This window comes from Cucurbita pepo, chromosome LG18 (genome assembly GCF_002806865.2).
Source record: "Cucurbita pepo subsp. pepo cultivar mu-cu-16 chromosome LG18, ASM280686v2, whole genome shotgun sequence".
Lineage (NCBI taxonomy): Eukaryota > Viridiplantae > Streptophyta > Magnoliopsida > Cucurbitales > Cucurbitaceae > Cucurbita > Cucurbita pepo.
The window spans coordinates 6,815,072-6,838,932 of NC_036655.1; the positions used below are offsets into that span (position 1 = coordinate 6,815,072).

Consider the following 23,861-nt stretch of genomic DNA (forward strand, 5'->3'; position numbering starts at 1 on the left):
TTAGTTTATTGTGAATGAAAATGTGGTATTGAGAGCTTTATTATACCTTTAAACGTGTGTAGTTTCAAATATCTTGATTGGCTCCAAAAATAGAAGCTCCAATATCGACATATTTGGCGATGAACTTTAATGGACCGGAAGTCTCGTATGGTAAGAAAAGCCATGCACTAATCAAAATGAATGACGGTAAAAAATAAAAAGGTTAAAAATAATTACGTTATCGAGAAGAGATGACTTTACCTCACTTCGACTCCACCAAAATAATAAAATAAATGGTTGATTTAAGAATAAAAACAATTTTCATCTTTAAAAAAAAAAAAAAAAAAAAAAAAAAAAAAAAANAAAAAAACTAAACTATTTAGTGCCATTTTTTAAATAAAAAAATATAGAATTTAATAAATAAATTTATGAGTAAGAATTAAGGTAGTTGCGGAATTAAGAGAGCTCATGAGTGTTAGGTAAATACCTTTTAAGTGAAAAAGACCATTCAAGAGACAAAATAAGCCACTTTCACGTCTTCTTTTACTTTATAAATGGTGACTTCATTTATATCTTCGTTCTTTTTTCTTAAACTAGTTTCCCCCTTTCGTCCTTATTCGTGTGTCGGAGGTACCAAGTGAGTATATTGTAAGAGAACGTGTAAGATTCCACATTGGTTTGTTCTAAATTGAAGCGTTTACTGCTTTAAATTGTGCAAATATATTATATTTTTATTTTTATCTGTTATAGTTTTCATCTTTTTAGTCTCGGAAATTAAGTTGTAACATATTGTGCTTCAAATCTTCCTCCTACCTGTCATTGATGAAATTGAAAATTCGAAATATTTGCGTGAAATTTTTTAACTTAAAAAGAGTTTTTATTTTTATTTTTTTATTTACCTAAGATATTTGTGTGTATGAATGCCAAATAGTCTTAGAAGGATTTAGAATTTTTAACATGAATTAGCGATAATTATAATTATTACGATCTAATCCATTGTTAAAATAATGAGGTTGGTCGGTTACCGTATCGGTGTCACTCATGCGTGACAGACCACTGATCGTGCACCAATCTTTGTGACTTAAAACCTGGGACCCACGCAGAAACTTCTGCGATAATCCACGTGTTACATTCCACGTAACCTACTTGTCACTGCAGCCTTCTCGGCTTCCCCCGCCCCCGCCTTCCCTTATCGTCCTTCTCGTTCCGATTCTCTGCAACTGCGACCTCTCAATCCACAACGACGATGCTTTGCAAAAAGAATTATATGAATGTAAATCACTCTTGACTACGTTTCTCCTCTGATTTCCATTTCTCAACGAGGAAGCTGGATCGTGGATTTGGATTATGGCTAATTGGATCTCCTCCAAGCTTAAAGCGGCTGAGAGCATTCTCCAGCAGGTGAATTCCCCTTTCCCTTTTTCTTTTGGTCTTACGGTTTGATTTCTGAGGTTTTGGTGGGAGGTTGTGATGATGTTCGATTTTCTTTTGCTTGTACCTTATTTGAAAATTTGTAGATCCGAAACTACGTGTGTGTTCTGATTTATGGTGAATCGAGCTGCGCATGATTGTGTTGATAGTGTAAATTAACTGTATATGTTTGTATGTTTTGATTTATTGCGTTTCGAGTTTGTTTTTGTTTATTTTTGTGTGAAATGGACGATTCAGATCGATCAGCAAGCGGCGGAGTCGCTTAAAAAGGGCGAAAGGCCTCCAGCCGTGGATAATTTGGAAGCCATTGGCAAAACGGGAGATATTTTACCTTTGAAGGATCAGCTGAAGAAGAAGAAGAACCAAGTAGATAACGATTATCATGGCAAATTGCGCAGTGATCTAAGTCTGAATGTAAGCAGAAACCAGGAGAATGTAATTTCTGCCGCATCAAAACCCTCACCGTCGTCAAAACCATCTACACTAACGGACAGTGACTGGACCGAACTGCTCGGTATACCTAATCAACCTTCAACTTCAACTGCATCCCGCAGTAATGGATCACCCACAGTTCGTGGTGCAAAGAGAGACGTTCGCAGACCAAGTAATGCAGGCTCTAATATGTCGGTGCTGGATTTCAAGAAAACTCAGAACAACACTAAGAGCAATAGGTCCCTTGGGGAAAGAAAGAAATTAACCAGGAAGACAAGTGATGTGGAAGAATCTAATATTTCAGTTTCATTGGGGTCAAATTCAAGAGTTGCTCTAAAAAATGACAAAAACATTATGCATTCTGAAGGTCGAGAATTGGACAAGAAAGATGCTGGAGGCAATATCTCAGTTGAAGCGAAAAGCGTGGAAAAAAATGAAATTTGTGGGAATTTCGATTCCAAGGGTTTTTCTTCCGAGAATTCTGCGTTGACAATAAGAAATAGTCAATCCTCAGAAACAGTGCCTGATACAGATCAAGCTAAGAGGATATCTGATATGAATATCATTGTGACAAATGCTCAAAGTCATCAAGAAAGTGGTTTTACTGGGAAGCATAAATCAGATGAAGTTTCTCGTAGTTCTATATCTGATGGTGTAAGAAAAGAGTGGACAGGCTCTTCAACTAGTGGTGGAAGTTCTGGTTCGGATTCGGACTCAGGTTCAGCTTCCGATGCTGAAATTGAACGTGAGAGGGAAGAAATAAAAAGGAGGAGGCAGAAAATTCTGGCTGAGAAAGCAGCAGCCAAGGCCATGGAGGCTATCAAAGAACATGAAGACTTGGTTGCTAGGCTGGAAGGTGAGAAGCAGAGCCTAGAAAAAATACTGGAAGATCGAGCAAGAAAGCAAGCAGAAGAGGTACATTTCTCACGTGAAATACATTTCTCATGGAGGCTTTGAGTCTCCGTTAAATACATTTCTCATGTTTTGTACTCCGTCTTCAGTGGATTATGAACAAAACCCATGTACTTGTGTGTGGAATATGGATTTTATTTTATAATGCATATCCATATATTTTTAAAATCCAGGCTTCAGAGCTGCAGACGTCTATGATGGAAATGATGGAAGCAGTTGAGCTTGAGAAGCAGAAGCACAATGAAACCCGCAGAGAAGCCCTTGCAAAAATGGTCAAGCTTGAGGTAATCAACCCATGACAGATGTCTGTTTTTGAAGTTCTGTTTGTCCATACGTGCTTTTGGCAATAAATCTTTTAACTTTTTTGATGAATATTCCGTGAGCGTTTATGATTATTATTATTTTTAATCATTACTGAAATAACATGTGGTTTGCAGACTGAAAATGCGGATCTTGCAAAAACCCTTGCTTCTGTGCAATGGAATCTTGAGTTAGAGGTATGATGAGGGATGGTAGGGATGCTATGTTGATGTGTTTGAAGACATGTTTATTTTCATGCTGTTTAGTTCTTATTAGCCATGATTCCCCCTTGGAACTTAACCAGGTTATTATATAATGTAAAAATCTGACCTAAAGCGTCAATAAAAATTGAGATATGTAGGCTCTCCTTACCGAACAGCCAAATTAAAGTATCTACTAGTCGAAGTAGTTATAAATTTACAATGATCTAGCATATAAAAATAGATGATGTCCGTTCAACTAATTTATTTATCAAAGATATTGAATGATGGAGAAAGCCTACTACTTATAACTTCCATCAGTGAAGATATAAAAATACGTACTAAAAAGTCATTGTTGATCACTGTGCTCTTATTGAGTCTTAACCGATTTTCCTGCCTTTGTACCAGGATTTTAGGTTAATTCTGCAAATTTTTAATTAAAAAAGTGCATGTGCACCGGGATCTTATTAAATGGTTTAGTAAAATATGTTTTGCTCTATTTCCCTATTTGGCATTTTCTCACTGAAGACTAATGATGGCTGCAAAACAACATTCTTATGCTTTGTACTTCTGAATATGGCTACAGATGACTTGTTCTGCAATTTCATGTTTAATAGCCATGTCTACCTTCTTGCTTGTACTTTATAGCATTTCTGTAAGCTTATGGGAACAGGCAATATTTTTGCCTCTAGATCGTACTCTATAAATAATTAGTGGTTGAGAACAATGAAGCTTTATGTTTCAACTTCTTGGACCAGGGTAATCGGGTTGCAGGACTTCGACAGCAGATTGAATTGAAAGAAACGTGTCATGAAGGTACAAGTTTTCTTCCGTACAAACTGGTCTTGCTATGGATACGGGAAAAAAAAGCATCTTCAGAGTTTGGATTATCATTTAATATATCGTTTTGTTATCACAATATATTTGGTCGTAAAATTGGCATGTGACTTGAGCATTCATGTGGATCATGGCTATGTTTGTTTATAGTTACGATTATCATGTCAGATATTCTATGTTGATTGTGGACGTGTTTCTATAGAATTCGGGCCATCATAGAAAATATTTGTATGGTCAATATTGGAAGTGTTTTTGTGTTAATAGTTCTTGAAAGCCCTTTCTTTGTTGTAGAACTGAGGAGAAGGATCGCAAGCTCTCAGGAAGCTGGAACATCAACAAAGCCAGTAAGAATTTATTTGCTTGTGATTGTACGATTGTTCTTGTTGCAGTTTCTTTCTTCTTCCCCCTCAAGTCACACATTACGACCTCTCTCAGATTATTTGCCTTTTCTGATAGCTTCTATTGCAAAATTGTAGTTGGCTTTTAAAGGAATTGAATTTGAATTGGAGATTCTTGAGGCAGAGCACTCTCTCATCACTGATAAAGTCCTCCAATTGCAGGAGAAGGTTTGCTTTTCTATTAATGGAACTGAAAATCCCATATTATTATTTTTCTTCCCATAAACTATTCTAATCAATGTGTACCCATTCAAACGGTCTTTTGTTTTCTTTATCTTCAAACCTCCGCTCCTTTCTGAAATAGATCGAACCAATTGTCTATGTGTCGCCCTTTTCCAATCTAAGGAAGATGCAAAATTACATATATTAAACATATTTTAGATTTAAATATAAACCAACCAAATCCTATTTCTTAATTCTAAATTATTTTAGATCCGATTGAAATAGGATTTGCGGGATAAGGAATAAACAAACCATGGATAAATCCAAGAGACTCCTTTAATCCAAACGATCTTTTCGTAGGCATGCCCCCGATTCAATGGGAGGAACAAATTGATTATTAGTTTTGATAGGCATGAAATATTAGTTTTGTTAGTCATACAAAATCAGGGCATGAGTTCCTTATTAACTGTGAATTTCGTTTTAGATTGGTATATATCATTTTGCATTCTTCCAATCCTTTTATATCCTTTTAACGCTCTCTCCCCCTAAAAATCCAATTTACATATTAGTATTGTTCATACTCGTCTTGTCTTAATTGTGAATTACAGGGGAAAAAATTGGAAGAAGACATCGAGTTGGTGAGAAAAGAGATGGAGGAACCAACTGAAGTTGAAGTTGAACTCAAGAGAAGGCTTGGCCAGATGACTGACCATCTAATTCAGAAGCAAGTTCAGGTTTGTCCTCCAATGTTTCTTAACAAGGCTCTACTACGCTGCTGTACTCAGTTTATGATGATTGTCAATCCTTATCTGTTGTGATCATATCTAATATTCACTAGAGTTCTCTTGCATAATTATTCCCTTCTGTTCTCCTATTGTTCTACATCAAAACCATGTCAGATTATTATACAGAAAGTAGTAGTCCATGTGTTAAGAACTCGCTGTTGGAATTTGATTTTTGATTAGGTGGAGGCACTGTCTTCAGAGAAAGCCACTCTTCTCTTCAGAATTGAGGTACTCCAGCATCCTAAACCCATCTTAACATCTGCTAAAATGCAGTAATAAACAAGATCTTTTTGCAGGCCGTGACGAGGCAGTTAGAAGAAAGCAAGTCAATGGTGAATACGAACGACATTTCGAGCACCTCTTGGAGGGACTTGGAGTCCGGAAAATGGAAACTTTCAGGTTCAAAACTGAGACCAATGTTAGAGGACAAGATCCACTCCGGCAAGAAACACCTAGGATCCTTGATCCAGCAACTGGATGCAATATACGTAGCAGGCATGGTGTTCATAAGGAGAAATCCTGCAGCTAAATTGTGGTCAGTAGTTTACCTTATATGCCTTCACTTATGGGTGCTTTATATTTTCATGTCGCACTCTCAAGTAGACACCGAGTCCAAGTCTGGTGCTGTTATTTCCTTGGAAAACATCAACACCTCTTTAAACATGTGATTTTTTTTCTTCTTTTCTTTTGGTCTGATATCTTGAAACCACAAACATATAGATGCCTCTCTGTTTATTAGTTCATACTATTAACTACATCTCATATTCTTTTAAACTCTATTTCTCTCGGAGGCAAAGTTGCGGTCAACCGTAGGCTAATACGATTTAGACTTTGGTTAAATTATAAGTTTAGTCTTTGAACCTTCAAATTTGTGTCACATTGGTCTCTACACTTTTAGAAGTGTACAACTGGTTTCCGAACTTTTAAATTTGTGTCTATTTAGTATATAACCTCTAGAAAATGTCGAGAGCTTTGTTTTTTTTTTTTTGCTTTTGTGGGTTCGGTACTTTTGTGCTTTTGTGGGTTTGGTACTTTTTTTTGTATCTTATTTGAAACTCTCTCACTTCACACCTTGGAAAGTACTGTTCTTATTAGAGAGAGAGGTGCTTTCACATCTTTTTAACTCAAAATGACAAATGACTTGGAAGGGAAACGATCCTTCTTTTAGGGTATCCCGTGAACAAATCCGGTGGAGACGGAGTGGGACCTATATATATTTTCAACCCTCAATTATTTTGTCTAAGATGATGTTCTCGAAATTTGACTTTCTATAATCTTATTTTTCAACTCACCCTAATGTTTATAGATATGATCTACTCGTTTATATTTTTCTTAATTTAATTAAATAGAAAAGGATTGATTCTGCCTCTGAGTAATTAAATATGTGGGGCATGTGAATTGTGATGCTTACTCTAATTAATAAATTAAGCTTTGTTATGTACAGACAGTTTTGATAATGAGACATAACATACCATGTTCACTCATCTACAGATGTCTATTACTTATTAATATTATTATAATTAAAAGTATTTTCTCAAAAGAATAATAATAATAATAATTTAAGTATTAGGTAAAAGTCTATACACTCCTATCAAGATCCAATAGATTTTCATTGATATATTGACATTGCCATCCATATTTTCTCATGTTTATCTGTTCATATGTTCATCCGTTGGGTTATCAAAAGTTATATACGGCGAGTCATTGTTGTTACTCTCTTCCTTGTATATACAACGTCTCTTTAAAAAATCTCTCTGCCTTTAATTTCTAAAACCTTCTTTTTAAACCGAGGCCAGCGGCTCGAGCATAGTCGCTTGGCCGTAGGCGATGTAAGAACGAATTGGCTTAACTCACTCGTCGTTGAAAAGTAAGTTTAAATCGAGGCCAGAGACTCGAGCATAGTCGCTTGGCCATAGGCGATATAAGAACGAATGGGCTTGACTCACTTGTCGTTGGAGAGTGAGTGTCTCACAATCGCAATCCGTCCAAACTTGAAAGAAAAAGTCCTAAAAAGTAAAAAATTTAAAATTTATTTTCTTTTATTATTTTTTAAATATCTTCTAGAAAGTGGAAATAAAGTATTAAAAAAGAAAATTAAAAGAATAATAAAAAAAATTATGAGAAGACGTATGAGTTTTTTTCTCTCTCTCTTTTTTTTTTCTTTTAACTTTTGTAATAAAAAAAAATTAATATGTTAATCCAAATATTCAATTTATAAAATATAAAATGTATATAATCTTAATTCATTTTATTATAATACAAAGTTAACTCTAAATACAATTAATTTCGTCAGATTATAAATAAAAAGTATATATTAATTAAAAATAATTGATGAATTTTTGTTAATATACACATAGATTAAGTATTTTTATAACTAATTATAATTTTATTATTGTTTAACTCAAACAATTAATTAATACAATTTTAGATAACTAAGAGATTGGAGATTGAAGTTATATAGTTGGAGAGATGAATTCATAATTGGCAATGGGAAGTGCAGAGATGGCAGAGGCAGCGGGATATCAGGGAGATCAAACATTTTTGTAGCGCAGAGCGTGGCGTTGCAATGCTGGAGCTTCAATCCACAGACTCTGATTTCGATCAAACCCGATTTCTCTGACCCTTTTCTCTTTCCTTTTATGGGGAGTGGAACTCTCGTGGACGGTGTTCGTCGCTGGTTTCAACGTCGCACTTCGTCGTCTTCTTCTTCTGATCCTACTTCTGATTCTAATCTCAGCTATCCTTATCATGATAAGCTCGATCATGTTGTTAATGGTGACCAATTGGTGACTAGCGATTTGCGCGCCCAATCGACTATTGGTCCCAAACGGAAACAAACCCAGCGTGGAGGAGAAGGGATTCTCGAGCAATTACCTGAGGAGGAGGACCTTGATTACTCTGCCTTGAAGCTCATCAAAGTTCCTAAGCGGACCAATCACTTCAGAGCTCCGCTTCCTCCTCCTCCTCCTCCTCCTCCTGCTTTAATGGACTCCCACAAGAAGGTATTTCTTGCTGTTTCTTCTTTTTTTTATTGATCTGGAGATCTGTGTTTCATTTCGTTTTGCTTTTCTCATCCTATGGATCCGAGATAGCGTCTCTGTCTAGCTCTTTGTATGTTCTTTTCTTATTAAAATTGCTTTAGTTTACGGATGATTTTGATATTCCCTGTTCTTCTTCTTGTTTGATCCTTTCGTTTTGCTGGTATGTTCGTTTGACGATCGAGGAAAAGATTGAGCGGTAAACTTCTGGATTGCTGTTTGAAACTTTATCTTCCAGTAAACTTTTCTTTCACTTTCTTGACATAGGGTTTTGGTGGAAGATATCGTGGCTTTGCTATCCCATCGCCTTGATTGGCCACAGTTGAAATTGTGGAAGTATTCAATTTAGGAAGACGATTCTTTAGCTTTTGAAAAGTTAAGAACTCTGTCCAATAAAAAAATTGTCCCACTTTTCGCCACCGAAACGTTTTAAATCTACTGTTTTACAGAAACTGGGTTTTTGGAATTATTTGAAGTCCCCATCACTGTTGTCTTCTGCTTGCAATGTTCTCAACTGAGCTGTCCTGGACTCTTGTTTCTTTCTGTTTTAAAGTGATGAGGCTCGTTCGAGTCAAACGCTCCCCTGCCCGTGTCGTCTTCCTCAATCAATTACCAGCATAACAATGATTTTCTATACTACTCTCTTTGTTGAGTTGTATCATATATGTGATGAACTGTTGTATGTTAAATTGGTAAGTAATTAGTTAATGATCTTGTTAAGTTAACTTGGGAATTTTCATGTTTTAATTCCAAGAGTTTCAGCCTTAAAATGAGTTCTTCAAAAAAATTTCCTGAACTTATTGACAGTGAAGAAGAAATTAGCCTCTTGATGTGGAAATTGTGTCTTCAACTATGGGATTCTTGATTCTTATACAAAGAACTGTGGGATTGTTAATATATTTAGGCCCTTGGCAATTGTGAGATTTATAGCATCTTTATCACATATATAAGCATTTCGTATGTGTAACATCCGTTCATCGATGACTCAATTCACAGGAGTTACCACTGACATAGATATTTTCCTTCGAAAATCAGTCACAAGGCAAAACATTTTCGTACATGACGAGTAAAACATGTGAATCAAGTACTTTTACAACACAAAATAATCAAAGTAAATTTTCAACAACAAAAGCTCATGTATGAATCAATAACTTCCAAATCATAATTTCATGTAAAATCTTTTGATCTCATGTTATAATGTTGTTTGAATGTTGTATAGGGTGGGTTGGAAACAGAGTTTTTCACAGAGTATGGAGAGGCCAGCAGATATCAGGTTCAAGAAATAATTGGTAAGGGAAGCTATGGGGTAGTCGGTTCGGCCATTGATACGCATACTGATGAGAAGGTCGCAATTAAGAAAATTAATGACGTTTTCGAGCATGTTTCTGATGCCACAAGAATTTTAAGAGAAATTAAACTCCTGCGGTTGCTCCGTCATCCTGATATAGTAGAAATAAAGCACATTATGCTTCCTCCTTCACGGAGAGAATTCAGAGATATTTATGTTGTTTTTGAATTGATGGAATCTGATCTTCACCAAGTAATTAAGGCCAACGATGATCTCTCTCCTGAGCACCATCAGTTTTTCTTGTACCAGCTTCTTCGTGGTCTGAAATATATACATACAGGTTGGTGGTCTCCAAGTATTTGCTTTGGAAGTTTCGTTTCAAATTTACTGATGAACTTTCTTTTTCTTTTTCTTTTTCTTTTTCCAGCAAATGTGTTTCATCGTGATTTAAAGCCCAAAAACATTTTAGCTAATGCTGACTGCAAACTGAAAATATGTGATTTTGGACTTGCTCGTGTATCGTTTAATGATGCTCCATCTGCTATTTTCTGGACTGTAAGATTGATTGTGGAAACTAATTTCTTTTAAGTTCTCTCTCGTTTTGCTTTTGCTGATTATTATTCGTCCTTTCGAAGGACTATGTTGCAACTCGGTGGTATCGTGCTCATGAACTTTGTGGCTCTTTTTTCTCAAAAGTAAGTTGCTTTGCACCTCGACTACTCTATTCTTGTGGTCGAGCAGGTTTTGTTATATGATACGTACGTTCTTTTTTCAGTACACTCCTGCAATTGATATGTGGAGCATTGGATGCATATTTGCGGAAATGCTCACTGGGAAGCCACTGTTCCCTGGGAAAAATGTGGTGCACCAACTGGATCTGATGGTTGATGTGCTTGGCACGCCTTCTGCCGAGTCCATTGCCAAGGTTTGTTATAAGATCCCAATGTTCATATATGTTGATTATCTGCTCTCTTTGTGAAGGTTCTTTAATTTTCCAACTTCTCTACCTTGAACTCTAATGATCAAAGCAATCAGCTCAGGAGTTCCCCAAATATTTGAGACATCAAGTGTTCAAATATTTTTGAGATCCGTTTGACAATGTCTATTCATGGCAACCTTTCCATTATATTTGCAGATTCGAAATGAAAAGGCAAGAAGATACATTAGTAATATGAGGAGAAAGCAGCCTGTTTCTCTCACACAAAAGTTCCCCAATGCCGATCCCTTGGCTCTTCGCTTGCTTAAACGTCTCCTTGCATTTGATCCCAAAGACCGTCCCACAGCTGAAGAGGTAAATGAAGTTATGAATGCCAGGTCTATTCTATAGATATTTGCATGAAGTGACTCGTTTTCTATAATATTCTATGGTGATGTATCCAGGCATTAGCTGATCCTTATTTTCATGGTTTGGCCAACGTGGATCGCGAACCATCAACACAACCAATTTCAAAACTCGAGTTCGAATTTGAGAGAAGAAAGTTGACAAAAGAGGATGTTAGAGAATTAATTTATCGAGAGGTTTGCCCTAAATTTAGATGCTTGATGCTTTAACTAGCAAAATCATTATATAACTTCATTGATCTTTTTGTTTGACGTTAACAGATCTTGGAGTATCATCCTCAAATGCTACAGGAATATCTCCGCAGTGGAGAACAAACTAGTTTCATGTACCCAAGGTGAAAATCCATTACCCTTGTTAACCTTTTGGGAAAATTCAAAGGTTTTTAAGAAATATACATGTGTGTGTGTGTTATACCATACTATCTTGTTAGTTTAATGCAAGGAATGAGTTTTTGGATTCATAGGTTGAAATAGGTGTGAAGACTTTAACATTTTTTCCCCTTAATATACTCAGCGGTGTCGATCGCTTCAAACGCCAGTTTGCACATCTAGAGGAACATTATGGAAAGGGCGAAAGAAGTACTCCACTTCAAAGAAAGCATGCTTCATTGCCCAGGTAAGATCAAGAAATGTTTATCATCTTCTTCTTTGGAAAAAGAAACAACATAATCATCATAATCTCACAGCTGATGATATGACTGAATGTGAAATTTTGCCCCTTGACTCTGCCCCAACCGACACTCATAGTCCGAATGACTCGAGTGCACAAATAAAGCTGTCTGTCCTCGAAAAATTTAGTGAATAATAAGATAGGATTGAATCCATGTTACTATCTTTTTCATTCTGTGATTCTGTTTCATGTATTACATTTATCCAGAGAAAGGGTTTGTGCACCAAAAGAAGAGGTCGAACAACACAATGATTTAGAAGGAAGAAATGGTGCACATGTTGCTACATCTCTTCAGAGTCCCCCAAGGTCGACAGGGGATACTTCGGAACATGCAAACGGTTACGAACAAAATGGACCAAACAAGGCAAATTACAGTGCTCGTAGCTTGTTGAAGAGTGCCAGCATTAGTGCCTCTAAATGTATAGTTGTTAAACCAAGAAACGACCTAGAGGTAAAAAAGTTAACCAAAGAACAATAGAAAACTATGTGGGATTCTCTAAATATATATACCAAAGAAGTTGTCTTGCATATCTCTAGTATTTTGATGTTTGTTCTCAATGAATGGCAGGAGGAACCGATTATGGAGATGAACGACGAGGCAGTTGATGGATTGTCTCAAAAGGTTTCAGCATTGCATGCTTGATATTTCATACTACCTTGTAAGATCCCTTGAAAGCGTGGCACAAAGCGACGACGGGGCTGCTCGTTTTGCATATATTTTCCGAAAAGGACATGTTGGCTACAAGGCAGAGTGTGTAGCAAAGTCTCCCAAGTCAGGTAGGTGATGCTAACTTACAGTAGGCTTTCCTCCCATTATTTCATTACAATTTTTGTATTACTGAGAAAAAGAAGAACATGGTTCCATGTAGTTTTTATTTATTTGTATTTTGAAGGGCCAATTTCAGGTTGTTACCTCGTGTAGCATGAACACCACCAGGCATTGGATTTATATATCACAAATCCTTGTTTGGCTTAGATCACTACTATTCACAGGCTTGTAACTCCATTGATGATGAATATTGAGAAGTTTTCTGGTTATGTATGTTATTAATATGAACCAACAAATTACTGAGCATCACATTCTAAGATACCAAATCTCTGTGTGGCATTTTCTTATTTTCTTATTGGAGCACTCGAACTACCTCCCCTTAATCGAGACTTGACTCCTCTGAAGCTTTCGAACAAAGTACACTCTTTGTTCGACACTTTAGTCACTTTTTTACTACACCTTCGAGACTCATAATCCTTTGTTCAACATTTGAGGATTCTATTGACATAACTAAGTTAAAGACATGACTCTAGTACTATGTTAGGAATCACGACTTTCCACAATGATATGATATTGTCCACTTTGAGTATAAGCTCTCATGGTTTTGCTTTGGCTTCCTCAAAATATCTTGTAACAATGGAGATTTATTCTTTACTTATAAATCTCTAATCATTCCTTAAATTAGCCAATGCGGGACTCCCTCCCAACAATCCTGAACAACTTGTTCGTACTCAAATAACCAGATATCATGGCGTTGTAGTTGACACTACTCCGACAGGGCAGGGTCAATGTTTTTTTCGATCGAAACGGTAATTCCTGCGTGCTTATCCACTGCATATGTTTGTAGAGCTTAGATTAGAATAATAGTTCATTAGAAAATGATTATGTTTTGAGCTAAGACAATTAACATGAAGAACCAAGTCAGTTGGGAGGTAGGCAGTGGAAAGCAAAACATACTTAAGACAGCTTACCATTGTTTTTTATGTTTGGTTTTACTTAATCTCCTCCTAACCTTAAACCATTTCTTCTTCTAATTCTCTACTTAACCTCACTTTTTCTTCTACGTTTTTCTTATAAGCTTCACGCAAATGACTGGCGGCGATCAAGACCACGAGCCTGAAAAATGTGGCAACGCCACCAATCACCAACAAAGACCTGCCTCCTTTGATCCCTCTTCTCTTGTCTCTCCCAAGGCTGTGCCGCCCATCTCGGCGGCCCCGGACACCGATCATGCTCTCCGCCGCCCGCGGGGCCGCCCTGCCGGGTCCAAAAATAAGCCTAAACCCCCAATTATTGTTACTCGAGATAGCGCCAATGCGCTTCGAGCTCATGCGATTGAGGTTAGTTCTGGGTGCGATGTCAATGAGAGCCTCTCGAACTTTGCTCGAAGGAAGCAGCGTGGCTTCTGCATTCTTAGTGGGAGTGGGTGCGTCACTAATGTCACGCTCCGCCAGGCTGCCTCCTCCGGCGCCATTGTTACTCTTCATGGACGGTAAATTTCTGTTAAGAATAATGCTCTGATACCATGTTAAGAACCAGAAACATAAGTGACCATCATCGTTTTTTTATTAGTTTTGAAATCCTTTCAATGTTGGGGTCGATTCTTCCACCGCCAGCGCCGTCGGGGATCACTGGACTGACGATTTACTTGGCCGGCGCACAAGGGCAGGTGGTCGGTGGAGTTGTGGTGGGTGCGCTCATTGCTTCCGGCCCAGTCGTGATCATGGCGGCGACGTTCATGAACGCAACATTCGACCGCCTGCCGTCGGACGACGAAGAAGTGGCAAGCGCTATACAGAGCCAACACTACGGCCAACATGGACGGAGCCACCACCACGTGGATGTGTCGGATCTGTATGGCGTGCCGCAGAATTTGATCACCAACAGCGCACTTCCGCCGGAATTGTACTCTTGGGCAGCGGCGGGCAGAACCATGTCAAAGACTTGAGCTCTATCATATGTTTAGTGAACTCTGTATTAGAACTCAACAAATACATTTTTAATAAATATTACCAAGTGGATCTACAAATTACAGAATATAATATATATTAAAAATTTAAAAAGTACCCTTTTTTCCTCGGGTATTTGGCTCTGATATCGTTTATAACAACTCAAGTCAACTGCTAGCCGATATTGTTCGCTTTTGGCTCGTTACGTATCGTCGTTAGCCTCACGGATTTAAAACGCGTATGTTAGGAAGAGATTCCACATTCTTATATCGAATACTTAATTGCCTCTCCAAATCGATGTGGGATCTCACAATCCACCCCCCCTTGGAGCCAGCGTCCTCGTTGGCACACCATCCAGTGTCGACTCTAATACCATTTGTAACAACTCAAATCCACGGTTAAGCAGATATTGACCGCTTTGGTCCGTTATGTATCACCGTCAATCCATAGTTTTAAAACGTGTCTGTTCGGGAGAAGTTTCCACACCTTTATAAGCAATGTCTCGTTCTCCTCTTCAACCGACGTGAGTTTTCACAATATGGAGTGCAATAGACGTTTGCTTTCTTAAAATTATGGAGCTAGGTCCAAATTTAAATAAGAAAGGGTAAATTGGTCTTTTCACATGCCAAGAAAAACTTCAAAGGGGTCTTTTCTCAAAAATCAAAATATTTGGAGGGTATTTTTGCAAAATACCCATTGTTCTTTTTCTTCTTCCTCCTCCTTTGCTTCCATTTTTTTCCCCTTCCTCCGCCATTACCAAACTTTACTCATTCTTCAATTTCTTTCCCTAAATCCCATTCTCTTCACCAATGTCTTCACTCCCACGAATCTTTCTTCTCTTCTCTCTTTGTTTCTCTCTCTTTCCTTCTTTCTTCTCTCTCTCCCATCCAGACCCACTAACAATCCACCCATTTCATGTGAACCACTCGTCGCCGGCTACTATTCCGGCATTCCCAGAACAGTCCGACGTTCAGGGCTGCCGCCTGGACCTCCCCGACGACCTCTTCCATGGGATTAAGACAGCTTGCGGTCCCTCAAAAGGGGGTGTCTCCGGGAATCTCCACCGTAGCCGGTGCTGCCCCGTCTTGGCCGCTTGGCTCTACGCCGCTTACTCTGCCACCGCATTGCGGAGGCCCGTTCGAGCCAGCGCCGCTCCAGGTCACACAGCGCCGTCGTATGACCTGCCCCTGCTCCCCGATGACTCCGAAACTTGCGTCAGTAACTTGGATCAGGCTTTGAATCAAAAGGGTATTGAGCTAATGAAGCCTAATGAAACTTGTGATGTGGTTTATTGCTATTGTGGGATCAGATTGCACCCTCTGAGCTGCCCTGAGGCGTTTTCACTGACCCATGATGGGATTCTTGAAGGAGATAGAAACGTGAAGAGATTGGAGAGAAATTGCTTGAGTAGTAGCAATGCCAATGGATTTCCAGGCCTTGGTGGCTGCTCCAAATGCTTGAGTACTCTTTATCAGGTCAACTTTCACTGAATTCTTCCCATTTTTCTCATTGTTTTACTTTCATTTCTGCATTTATGAAGAACATTATAGGAAGATGCAAGCAACCCTACTTAGAATTTTTTTGGGATTGTTTCAAATGGAAGGAATCATAACGGTTGGGAAGGAGAACGAAACATCCTTTATAAGGGTGTGGAAACCTCTCCCCAGAAGACGGGTTTTACCTTGAGAGGAAGTTCGGAAGGGAAAGTCCAAATAGGACAATATTTGCTAGTGGTAGGCTTGTGTCATTATAAATGGTATAAGAGTTAGACAAGTGTCAGTAAGGAGGTTAAGCCCCAAAAGGAGTGGACACAAGGCGGTGTGTTAGTAAGGATGTTGGGTTCTAAAGGGCATCGGACTAAGGGGTCCCACATTGATTAGAGAAGGGAACAAGTGTGAGAGGACGCTGGGCCCTAAAGGGGCGTGGATTGTAAGTTCCTACATCGGTTTGAGAGGAAAACGAAACACTCTTTATAAGGGTGTGGAAACCTCTTTCTAGCATACGTGTTTTAAACATCTCGAGTAGAAGTTCGAAAGAGAAAGTCCAAAGAAGACAATATCGTTTAGCGGTGTAACTGGAACCGGCCCCTAGGTGGTGACCCTAGCGAAGAACCATGACAAGCTCACTTGATCTTCAAGATCAAGTCAATATGAATATGATGTCTGGCATTCTCTGTTTAGCTGATGAAATCTGCAGATCATATCATTTAATGTGAATTCATTGATTATTGTATATGGAAAGTTGAGTGTCAAATCAACCTTATAGGCTTTGAACACTTTTGGTTCTGTTCATTAACATAATGCAGCTCAACAACAAGGAAGCTTTGAATTCAAGCAAGCCAGAGAACAGGACCATCAAAATGCACCACAAGGAGTGTCAGCTGATGGGTCTAACATGGCTGCTTGCCAAGAACCGAACGGCATATATCCACACCGTTACATCGGTGCTTCGAGCTAAAATGATGAGCAAAGACGGGTCGGATCCCCGGTCGTGTACTCTCAACAGCGACGGGATGCCTCTGGCTGTCGACTCGGCTGAGATCTCCGGCAGCTCTGTTTCAATCCCCATTCAGGCACCATTGTATGTTGGCCTGGTTTGGCTTGCTTTGATGTTCAATCTGTTCATGTTGGGCTCTACACAATGAGGTTAGGAATGATTCCACTTGGAAATTTGTGACCCTTTTTTGTGTATTGTGATTGTTGCTATGTTCTGATTGGAAAAAATGCATATTTTCTGATTAGTCCTCTGGGTTAGTAATATTTATGCTTAGGTCCTTGAAATGGGCTTTTTTGTGTAAATTTTAAAAATTTGCATGTGCTCTTGTTTCAGTGGCATTATGCATTATATAGATAAGATAAGATATCCTGCTTTTTTTTTTTTTTTTAATATTTTAAAATTTAAATTTAGTTCTTATATTTAAAAAAAAATTATTTTTATTTGGTCTTTTAATAATTAAATTATAAATTTGGTTACTAACCGGCCTCGTTTTCCGATATTGTTTCGGTTGTCGATTGCGAGCGAGTGATAGTGACCATCGACAAGCTGCAACAACAACATTGATATGAATGGCCAAAGGCTTAAATTATTATTTTCAGTGTTTCTTGGACAGTCATTTCTCTCGTGATAATATGACATATATTTAGAGCTAGCTAATCAGATGCGAGCCCCTCCTCGGGTGGATTCCTCCTTTTGCTCCTCAGCCGAGGTATTAGCAGCCGTTTCCAGTTGTTGTTCCCCTCTTAAAGGCAGGTTCTTACGCGTTACTCATCCGTCCGCCACTGGAAATACCACTTCCCGATTAACTTACATGTGTTAAGCATGCCGCCCGTCATTAGGGTTTTTGGATTGGAGTTTTGTCATTATTGTAATTATTTTAATTACAATAATTAAAATAATTGTGTAGTTTTGATGAGGGAGTTTCATTAAATTTAGGGAACCAATAAATTAACGCGCGGACCAAATAGTAAAGGCTTATATATTAATAAATAAAATTAAAGGAAAAAAAAAAGGTAAAAATAAAATAAAATATTAATAATAATAAAAAGACGCGGGGACTGTGGCTTTTACCGGCAAGTCTGTAAGAAGTCCTCCTTCTGCACCGTTGTCGCCCTCTTCGTGCGCTTCACGGTCACAGTTCCCAAATTGACTCTCCTTTTCGCCATTTTCGACACCTTCTATTCTTCTTCTTCTTCTTCATTGCTCTGATCATGGCGACGGCGGAGCTCTGTGAGACTTACGCCTGCGTGCCATCTACCGAGCGAGGCAGAGGAATTTTGATCTCCGGGCACCCCAAAACCAACTCTATTCTCTACACCAATGGCCGATCCGTCATAATCCTCAATCTCGATAATCCTCTCGAGGTCTCTGTTTATGCTGAGCATGCGTATCCGGCTACGGTTGCTAGGTACTCGCCGAATGGCGAGTGGATCGCGTCCGCTGATGTGTCCGGGACTGTGAGGATTTGGGGAACTCATAGTGGCTTTGTGCTTAAGAAGGAGTTTAAGGTTTTGACTGGGCGGATCGATGATTTGCAATGGTCTCCTGATGGAATGAGGATTGTGGTTTGTGGCGAGGGGAAAGGGAAATCGTTAGTGCGTGCTTTTATGTGAGTTTGTTGCCTTTATTTTCTCCTTATTCATCAGTCTCCCAAATTTTCTTAGGAATTTTGTTACATGTCTGATATATCTTCATCTTCTTCTTCTTCTTTAATTGGCCCACGTAATGAATGTCTGATCTCGTATTAGGTTTCATGTATACCGTAGAAAATGAAGACCTTGCGAGGAATTGAAAGTGCTCTAATTGTTTTGGGTCTCTTTCCTGATTAACCCACTATTATTTGTCATGATTAGGTGGGATTCGGGCACGAACGTCGGCGAGTTTGATGGACATTCTAGGCGGGTTTTAAGCTGTGGATTTAAGCCAACAAGACCCTTTCGCATTGCCACCTGCGGAGAGGATTTCCTAGTGAATTTTTATGAAGGACCGCCATTTAGATTTAAGCTATCTCTCAGGTTTGTTAATTGTTCTCTCTTACGCGAAATGCATGCCGTATGTATGTAAGGATTTCCCTTAATAGGATTTCACATTGACCACAAAGATGCTTAAACCAGATTCCTCCCGATTCGAGAGGGTGGTTCTCTCCAACACAGATATACTAACCACTGGCCAAATACACAAAAGTCGAGATGATCCCAAAAAATACACGGAAAGCGTAATGTAAAACAGACAACCGAGCTAACAGCTAACTAAGGAAAATTTTCATCTTTGCCCCTCCTAGCATATTTATTTACCATTGGGGATCTCATAGTGTACCTTCCATCCACATTGATGGAAGACATTATAGCGAACTCCAATTGTATCGAGCCTATCACTTTCGGAACGCAATGCTGACAATGGTCACCTAATGCATGAAAATTTGTGTTGCTAGTCTCTAGAGTTGTGCTTTTTTTCTTGTAGTCTTGAGATATATGCTTCTTCTTTTTTCTTGTTTGCAGTTACGTAATGTTAGAATACTTTAGATCGAGTTAAAACTGTGAGGAGCGAAAATAAATGGAAGCCAAACACAAAAAATTACGTTAATGGTGCTTTTCCCTTCAGCTTAAGTGTGGAGAAGGAGTTGATCAAGAAACAAGGAATTTTTGCAAAATAAAGAGAAAGAAACAGGGAAGTATTAATCCTAATATGTGTGAAGATACGTGGGTTCAGTTTTTTTTTTTTTTTTTTTTTTTTTTTTTTTTTTNGTTGAGGATAGTTTGGAACAATTTGACCAACCAATCCTACAAGACATGCTCTCAACCTTCTTCACATCCCCCTACTGGACTAATACCCATATTGCTTTTTCATTATTTTTATGTTTACTTTGTAAGGTGATATGTTTATACTCCGTAAGGTTTTATTATTGTAACTTCGAAATTTGTATTTCTTTTTAAATCTATTTTTAAAGCCATCAATGAAAACCTTTGGGGTACGTTTACCTTCAGGAACCATTCAAATTTTGTCAACTGTGTAAGGTTCTCTCCAGATGGCAGCAAGTTCATTAGTGTAAGCTCTGACAAGAAGGGTATAATATATGATGCGAAGACCGGGGATAAGATGGGAGAACTCTCTCCCGATGATGGGCATAAAGGCAGTATTTATGCTGTCAGCTGGAGTTCGGATGGAAAACAGGTTAGTATAGATTGGTTCTTTTGATGTTCCGTTGACTTTATGATTATAATATTGATAAATCCTCGAATTGTATGAAAGACAGTTACTAATCTTCATAATAGTATTGGACAAATAATAGATTTTTCTTGAAATTTTTGTGAAATCGAAATTAAATTGAAAGTTCTGAACTTTTTAATGGAATTGCACAATATATGAATCTTTGTTTAATTAAAATAGTTGGATATAGGTATTACCTACATAATTTTTTCCCTCAGTTTTGTAGTTTTCTTTGGAACTTTAAGAGTGCAAAGAACTTTGAATGTTAATAATATCATTTTTTGTTTTCGAATTCATCTATGCATCTTTGTCTCATACTTTGATGAAGATGAATGAATGATTAATTTCTCTCTTTACTGCCACGATTATTTCTTCTTATTTGAGATATTTCACCAGTGTATATATTAATGCTTGCTTGAAGCTTTTCTTTTCAATTTTCTCCCCACTACCTCTTTAAAAATTATGCCTTCTGTTCCTTTTAAGAGGAGCTTGGTTACCGCATTGTTATGTTGAGTGTGCAACGGAAGGCAAACTTGTACTGCTTATGACATGGACATGCCTTTTAATTTGGAGTATTCTGTCTTACTACATTCTTAAGAGACACCTCATTGTGAGGGAGAGCGCACTTTACCAGATATTTAAAAAAAAACACAAAGCAACTCTTTTATTGGCCAAGTGTTCCTTACACCATTACTTGTGGATATTAGTTTGTGTACGCTGAACTTCACCAGGCTACCTCAAGATCCAAAACTACACCGATTTCACAACTTTAGACTAGCAAATAAGTCAGTCATATTTGATAAATTTAAAAGATCCACAGTTCCTCGCTGAATTGGTGGTACCAAAAATGGTTCTTCCAATTGCATTGAGATATGTACATTCTTTTTTTTACATTCGAGAGCGACCAAGCTAGCTTGCATGTTTCTCAACTATTCTCATGGGATACTACAATTAGTTGCAAAAAAAGAAAAAAAAGCTACTTAAATTTTAGGCAGATGACCACCATGACTTGGACATATTCCCTTTGATTCCATTACTATTTACATTGGCCCGTATTAACTACTAGGGAAACCTATAGTTCTTAATTGCATCGGGACTCGTTCATTTTTGTGTCCATGGCTATCAAATTTGTCTATTTCAAGTAAGAGTTATTTGAATTAATAAGGTTCATCTTATTGGTTAACTTAATCCATTAATGCAGATTTCTGTCCCATGTTATCTACTAGTATGGTACTTGTTCTTGTAAATTGTAATATTTATATCAATAATTAAGGTAATTATTTGTTGGAAAATAAATTATGCCTCTTTAAATTGTCTGACATTTGCAATCAGTAGACATTTTCTATCGAGACAATTTCAGAGTTGAGATTTCTCTCTTTGGTCTCATTTACTTTGTAATAGACAGGATATTATGTTATGCTCTTTTTTTCTTCCTCGCTTGGCTTTTTTGGTCATTTACATTTTGTATAATATCTACTAATGTTCAGTTGTAATCGTATATTTTAGGTGCTGACTGTCTCTGCCGACAAGACAGCAAAAGTCTGGGTGATATCTGATGATGGTAATGGGAAGTTGGTGAAAACCTTGACTTCTCCTGGCACTGGTGGAATTGATGATATGCTAGTTGGGTGTTTATGGCAGAATCAACATCTTGTCACAGTTTCTCTTGGTGGAACTATTAGCTTGTTTTCAGCTAATGATCTTGAAAAAACCCCGGTCATCTTATCAGGACATATGAAGAATGTTACTTCATTAGTTGTTCTTAAAAGTGACCCTAAAGTTATATTATCTACTAGCTACGATGGGCTGATTATTAAATGGATCCAAGGAATTGGATTCAGTGGCAAGTTGCAAAGAAGAGAAAATTCTCAAATCAAATGTTTTGCAGCTCTTGAAGATGAACTTGTTACATCTGGTTTCGACAACAAGGTGATTACGTTAAGTTGAGCAATGCATAATAAGTCTGCTAATTTCCGTGTTTTCTATCTTTCATTCTTCCCATCTTAGAAATGGTAGAAAGTAGGCATTATCAATGAAGGTGTTATAATTTCTGCCTTTTTGTTTATTCCTTATTGAATGAAGGCCTGTACTTCGATTAAAATTCTGCCTGTGTGTGAACTCACCATCCTATTCTGCAACTTTTTCTGGCACATGTTCAGAAAGTATCTGATTATGCAGTTTCTGTATTGCAATTCATGTAAATCCTTACTGATTTTTTTCTCTCTTTCAAATTTCCAGGTATGGAGAGTTTCTATCAAGAATGGTGAGTGTGGGGAAGCAGAAGCTATTGATGTTGGAAGTCAACCAAAGGACTTGACGCTTGCTGCTCTTTCTCCTGAACTTGCTTTGGTCTCAATTGATTCTGGAGTTGTCTTACTGCGTGGCTCAAAAGTAGTGTCAACCATCAACCTTGGCTTTACCGTGACAGCATCTGTACTTGCGCCTGATGGAAGTGAGGCTATTATAGGTGGGGAAGATGGTAAATTACATATTTATTCTGTTGTTGGCGACTCCCTCACTGAAGAAGCAACCCTTGAGAGACACAGAGGAGCTGTTAGTGTGATACGCTACTCCCCAGATCTTTCAATGTTTGCATCAGGAGATCTCAACCGAGAAGCTATTGTCTGGGATCGTGCATCCCGAGAGGTAGTTTATCACCTTCCATAAGTACTTTGCTTTTGACTTCTTGGCATGACTTAGTGCGGTTTCTGGATTGAAATTGTTTTATTGTCGGCTGCTTGAAAGTCTGGGTAGTTGATGTGGTTTTTTCTTAGACCAGTATTTGTTTTCTTATTACCATCAGGTGAAACTTAAGAATATGTTGTATCACACTGCTCGGATAAATTGCCTCGCTTGGTCTCCTGATAACACCAAGGTTGCGACTGGTTCATTAGATACATGTGTCATTATATATGAGATCGACAAGCCAGCATCCAATCGTCTAACAATAAAGGGAGCTCATTTGGGTGGGGTTTACGGTCTGGCCTTCACAGATGACTATAGCGTGGTGAGCTCTGGTGAGGATGCTTGCGTTCGTGTTTGGAAGTTGGTTCCTCAGTGATATCTACTGGATAAACGGAGAATATGAATGTCAGAAATAAGATATTCAGGTGAATATTTTGATGGGTTTTGTTTTTGTGAGCTTAAATCTCATTTACTGGACTAGAATGTTGGATTTTAAGAGCCCGCTTCTCTTTTTTTCTTTTATCGTTGAGGCATCATGCTACTTTGATAGAATGATGATGCTTTGAGCTTCTTTGCAGCTTGGAATTGGTTTTGCTTTCTCGTGGTTGGTGTTCAAAGTTGATTTTTTGTACAGTTCATGATCGACACATTATTCGAAAGATCTCTTCCTGAAGAATTCGAGTGAGCCACAGTGGTTGATGATTGATGGAACTTTTTGGTTTTCAGTTTAAAAGTTAAGATCTTCATGGACCCACTTTTAAGATTATTTTCTATTCCATTATCTTCATGCCGTTGTTGCTGATGATAATGAAATTTCAAGTCTTGGAATGTTTTGTTGTTGAGCATGTGCGTGTTGTTTATTATGCCAAGTGTTTTAGTGTATAAATTAATATGAAAGCCGTATTCATTTAAATACTATTTTTTGGTATCCTTGGAACCTTCATTTATATATTTGGTTACTCGTTACTAAATATTCAACTGC

The 23,861-nt window shown here is 38.0% G+C and overlaps 5 protein-coding genes across 9 annotated transcripts; all 5 read left to right on the forward strand.

Moving 5' to 3' along the window:
• Positions 1-1,128: 1,128 nt before the first annotated feature.
• Positions 1,129-6,210, forward strand: LOC111779802 (golgin candidate 2-like). The gene is made up of 10 exons (XM_023659956.1): positions 1,129-1,380; positions 1,648-2,757; positions 2,928-3,038; positions 3,192-3,251; positions 4,013-4,070; positions 4,383-4,435; positions 4,568-4,657; positions 5,260-5,385; positions 5,617-5,664; positions 5,733-6,210. The coding sequence occupies exons 1-10, from the start codon at positions 1,327-1,329 to the stop codon at positions 6,102-6,104; spliced, it is 2,082 nt and encodes a 693-aa protein (XP_023515724.1). The 5' UTR covers positions 1,129-1,326; the 3' UTR covers positions 6,105-6,210.
• Positions 6,211-7,897: 1,687 nt separating this feature from the next.
• LOC111779803 (mitogen-activated protein kinase 9) lies at positions 7,898-12,856 on the forward strand. 2 transcript variants are annotated; one of them, XR_002812736.1, is made up of 12 exons: positions 8,076-8,438; positions 9,694-10,102; positions 10,190-10,317; positions 10,398-10,457; positions 10,538-10,687; positions 10,898-11,053; positions 11,143-11,280; positions 11,365-11,438; positions 11,618-11,719; positions 11,981-12,224; positions 12,342-12,550; positions 12,679-12,856. XR_002812736.1 is itself a non-coding variant. In XM_023659957.1 (11 exons), exons 1-11 carry the CDS (start codon positions 8,076-8,078, stop codon positions 12,414-12,416), a joined length of 1,899 nt encoding a protein of 632 aa, XP_023515725.1. In that variant the 5' UTR covers positions 7,898-8,075; the 3' UTR covers positions 12,417-12,856. The 2 variants fall into 2 exon arrangements, 1 of the variants encoding a protein (XP_023515725.1); XM_023659957.1 differs by having other exon boundaries at positions 7,898-8,438; positions 12,342-12,856.
• Positions 12,358-14,563, forward strand: LOC111779804 (AT-hook motif nuclear-localized protein 16-like). The gene is made up of 4 exons (XM_023659958.1): positions 12,358-12,550; positions 13,228-13,351; positions 13,621-14,034; positions 14,115-14,563. Exons 1-4 carry the CDS (start codon positions 12,379-12,381, stop codon positions 14,488-14,490), a joined length of 1,086 nt encoding a protein of 361 aa, XP_023515726.1. The 5' UTR covers positions 12,358-12,378; the 3' UTR covers positions 14,491-14,563.
• A 595-nt stretch (positions 14,564-15,158) lies between these two features.
• LOC111779806 (uncharacterized GPI-anchored protein At4g28100-like) lies at positions 15,159-17,289 on the forward strand. Its single transcript, XM_023659959.1, has 2 exons — positions 15,159-15,966; positions 16,797-17,289. The coding sequence occupies exons 1-2, from the start codon at positions 15,301-15,303 to the stop codon at positions 17,133-17,135; spliced, it is 1,005 nt and encodes a 334-aa protein (XP_023515727.1). The 5' UTR covers positions 15,159-15,300; the 3' UTR covers positions 17,136-17,289.
• A 754-nt stretch (positions 17,290-18,043) lies between these two features.
• On the forward strand, positions 18,044-23,809 carry LOC111779808 (actin-interacting protein 1-2). Of its 4 annotated transcripts, none has more exons than XM_023659962.1 (7): positions 18,044-18,596; positions 18,841-19,002; positions 19,972-20,158; positions 21,701-22,123; positions 22,433-22,840; positions 22,998-23,304; positions 23,462-23,809. In XM_023659962.1, the coding sequence occupies exons 1-6, from the start codon at positions 18,199-18,201 to the stop codon at positions 23,253-23,255; spliced, it is 1,836 nt and encodes a 611-aa protein (XP_023515730.1). In that variant the 5' UTR covers positions 18,044-18,198; the 3' UTR covers positions 23,256-23,304; positions 23,462-23,809. The 4 variants fall into 4 exon arrangements, with proteins under 4 accessions (XP_023515730.1, XP_023515733.1, XP_023515732.1 ...); XM_023659965.1 differs by having other exon boundaries at positions 23,430-23,797; XM_023659964.1 differs by having other exon boundaries at positions 23,458-23,797.
• Positions 23,810-23,861: the final 52 nt, after the last annotated feature.

What these genes read in the sequence shown, in the direction of transcription:
- LOC111779802 (XM_023659956.1), top strand. Translation starts at nt 1,327, where the DNA reads ATGGCTAATTGGATCTCCTCCAAGCTTAAAGCGGCTGAGAGCATTCTC. An exon ending in TCCTCCAATTGCAGGAGAAG is followed by an intron (nt 4,658 to 5,259) that starts GTTTGCTTTTCT and finishes TGTGAATTACAG; the next exon opens with GGGAAAAAATTGGAAGAAGA. An exon ending in CTCTTCTCTTCAGAATTGAG is followed by an intron (nt 5,665 to 5,732) that starts GTACTCCAGCAT and finishes ATCTTTTTGCAG; the next exon opens with GCCGTGACGAGGCAGTTAGA.
- LOC111779803 (XM_023659957.1), top strand. Translation starts at nt 8,076, where the DNA reads ATGGGGAGTGGAACTCTCGTGGACGGTGTTCGTCGCTGGTTTCAACGT. An exon ending in CATCTGCTATTTTCTGGACT is followed by an intron (nt 10,318 to 10,397) that starts GTAAGATTGATT and finishes GTCCTTTCGAAG; the next exon opens with GACTATGTTGCAACTCGGTG. An exon ending in AAGCATGCTTCATTGCCCAG is followed by an intron (nt 11,720 to 11,980) that starts GTAAGATCAAGA and finishes ACATTTATCCAG; the next exon opens with AGAAAGGGTTTGTGCACCAA.
- LOC111779804 (XM_023659958.1), top strand. Translation starts at nt 12,379, where the DNA reads ATGGATTGTCTCAAAAGGTTTCAGCATTGCATGCTTGATATTTCATAC. An exon ending in TGTTTTTTTCGATCGAAACG is followed by an intron (nt 13,352 to 13,620) that starts GTAATTCCTGCG and finishes TTTTCTTATAAG; the next exon opens with CTTCACGCAAATGACTGGCG. An exon ending in ATTGTTACTCTTCATGGACG is followed by an intron (nt 14,035 to 14,114) that starts GTAAATTTCTGT and finishes TTTTTTTATTAG; the next exon opens with TTTTGAAATCCTTTCAATGT.
- LOC111779806 (XM_023659959.1), top strand. Translation starts at nt 15,301, where the DNA reads ATGTCTTCACTCCCACGAATCTTTCTTCTCTTCTCTCTTTGTTTCTCT. An exon ending in GCTTGAGTACTCTTTATCAG is followed by an intron (nt 15,967 to 16,796) that starts GTCAACTTTCAC and finishes AACATAATGCAG; the next exon opens with CTCAACAACAAGGAAGCTTT.
- LOC111779808 (XM_023659962.1), top strand. Translation starts at nt 18,199, where the DNA reads ATGGCGACGGCGGAGCTCTGTGAGACTTACGCCTGCGTGCCATCTACC. An exon ending in GGAGTTCGGATGGAAAACAG is followed by an intron (nt 20,159 to 21,700) that starts GTTAGTATAGAT and finishes CGTATATTTTAG; the next exon opens with GTGCTGACTGTCTCTGCCGA. An exon ending in GGGATCGTGCATCCCGAGAG is followed by an intron (nt 22,841 to 22,997) that starts GTAGTTTATCAC and finishes TATTACCATCAG; the next exon opens with GTGAAACTTAAGAATATGTT.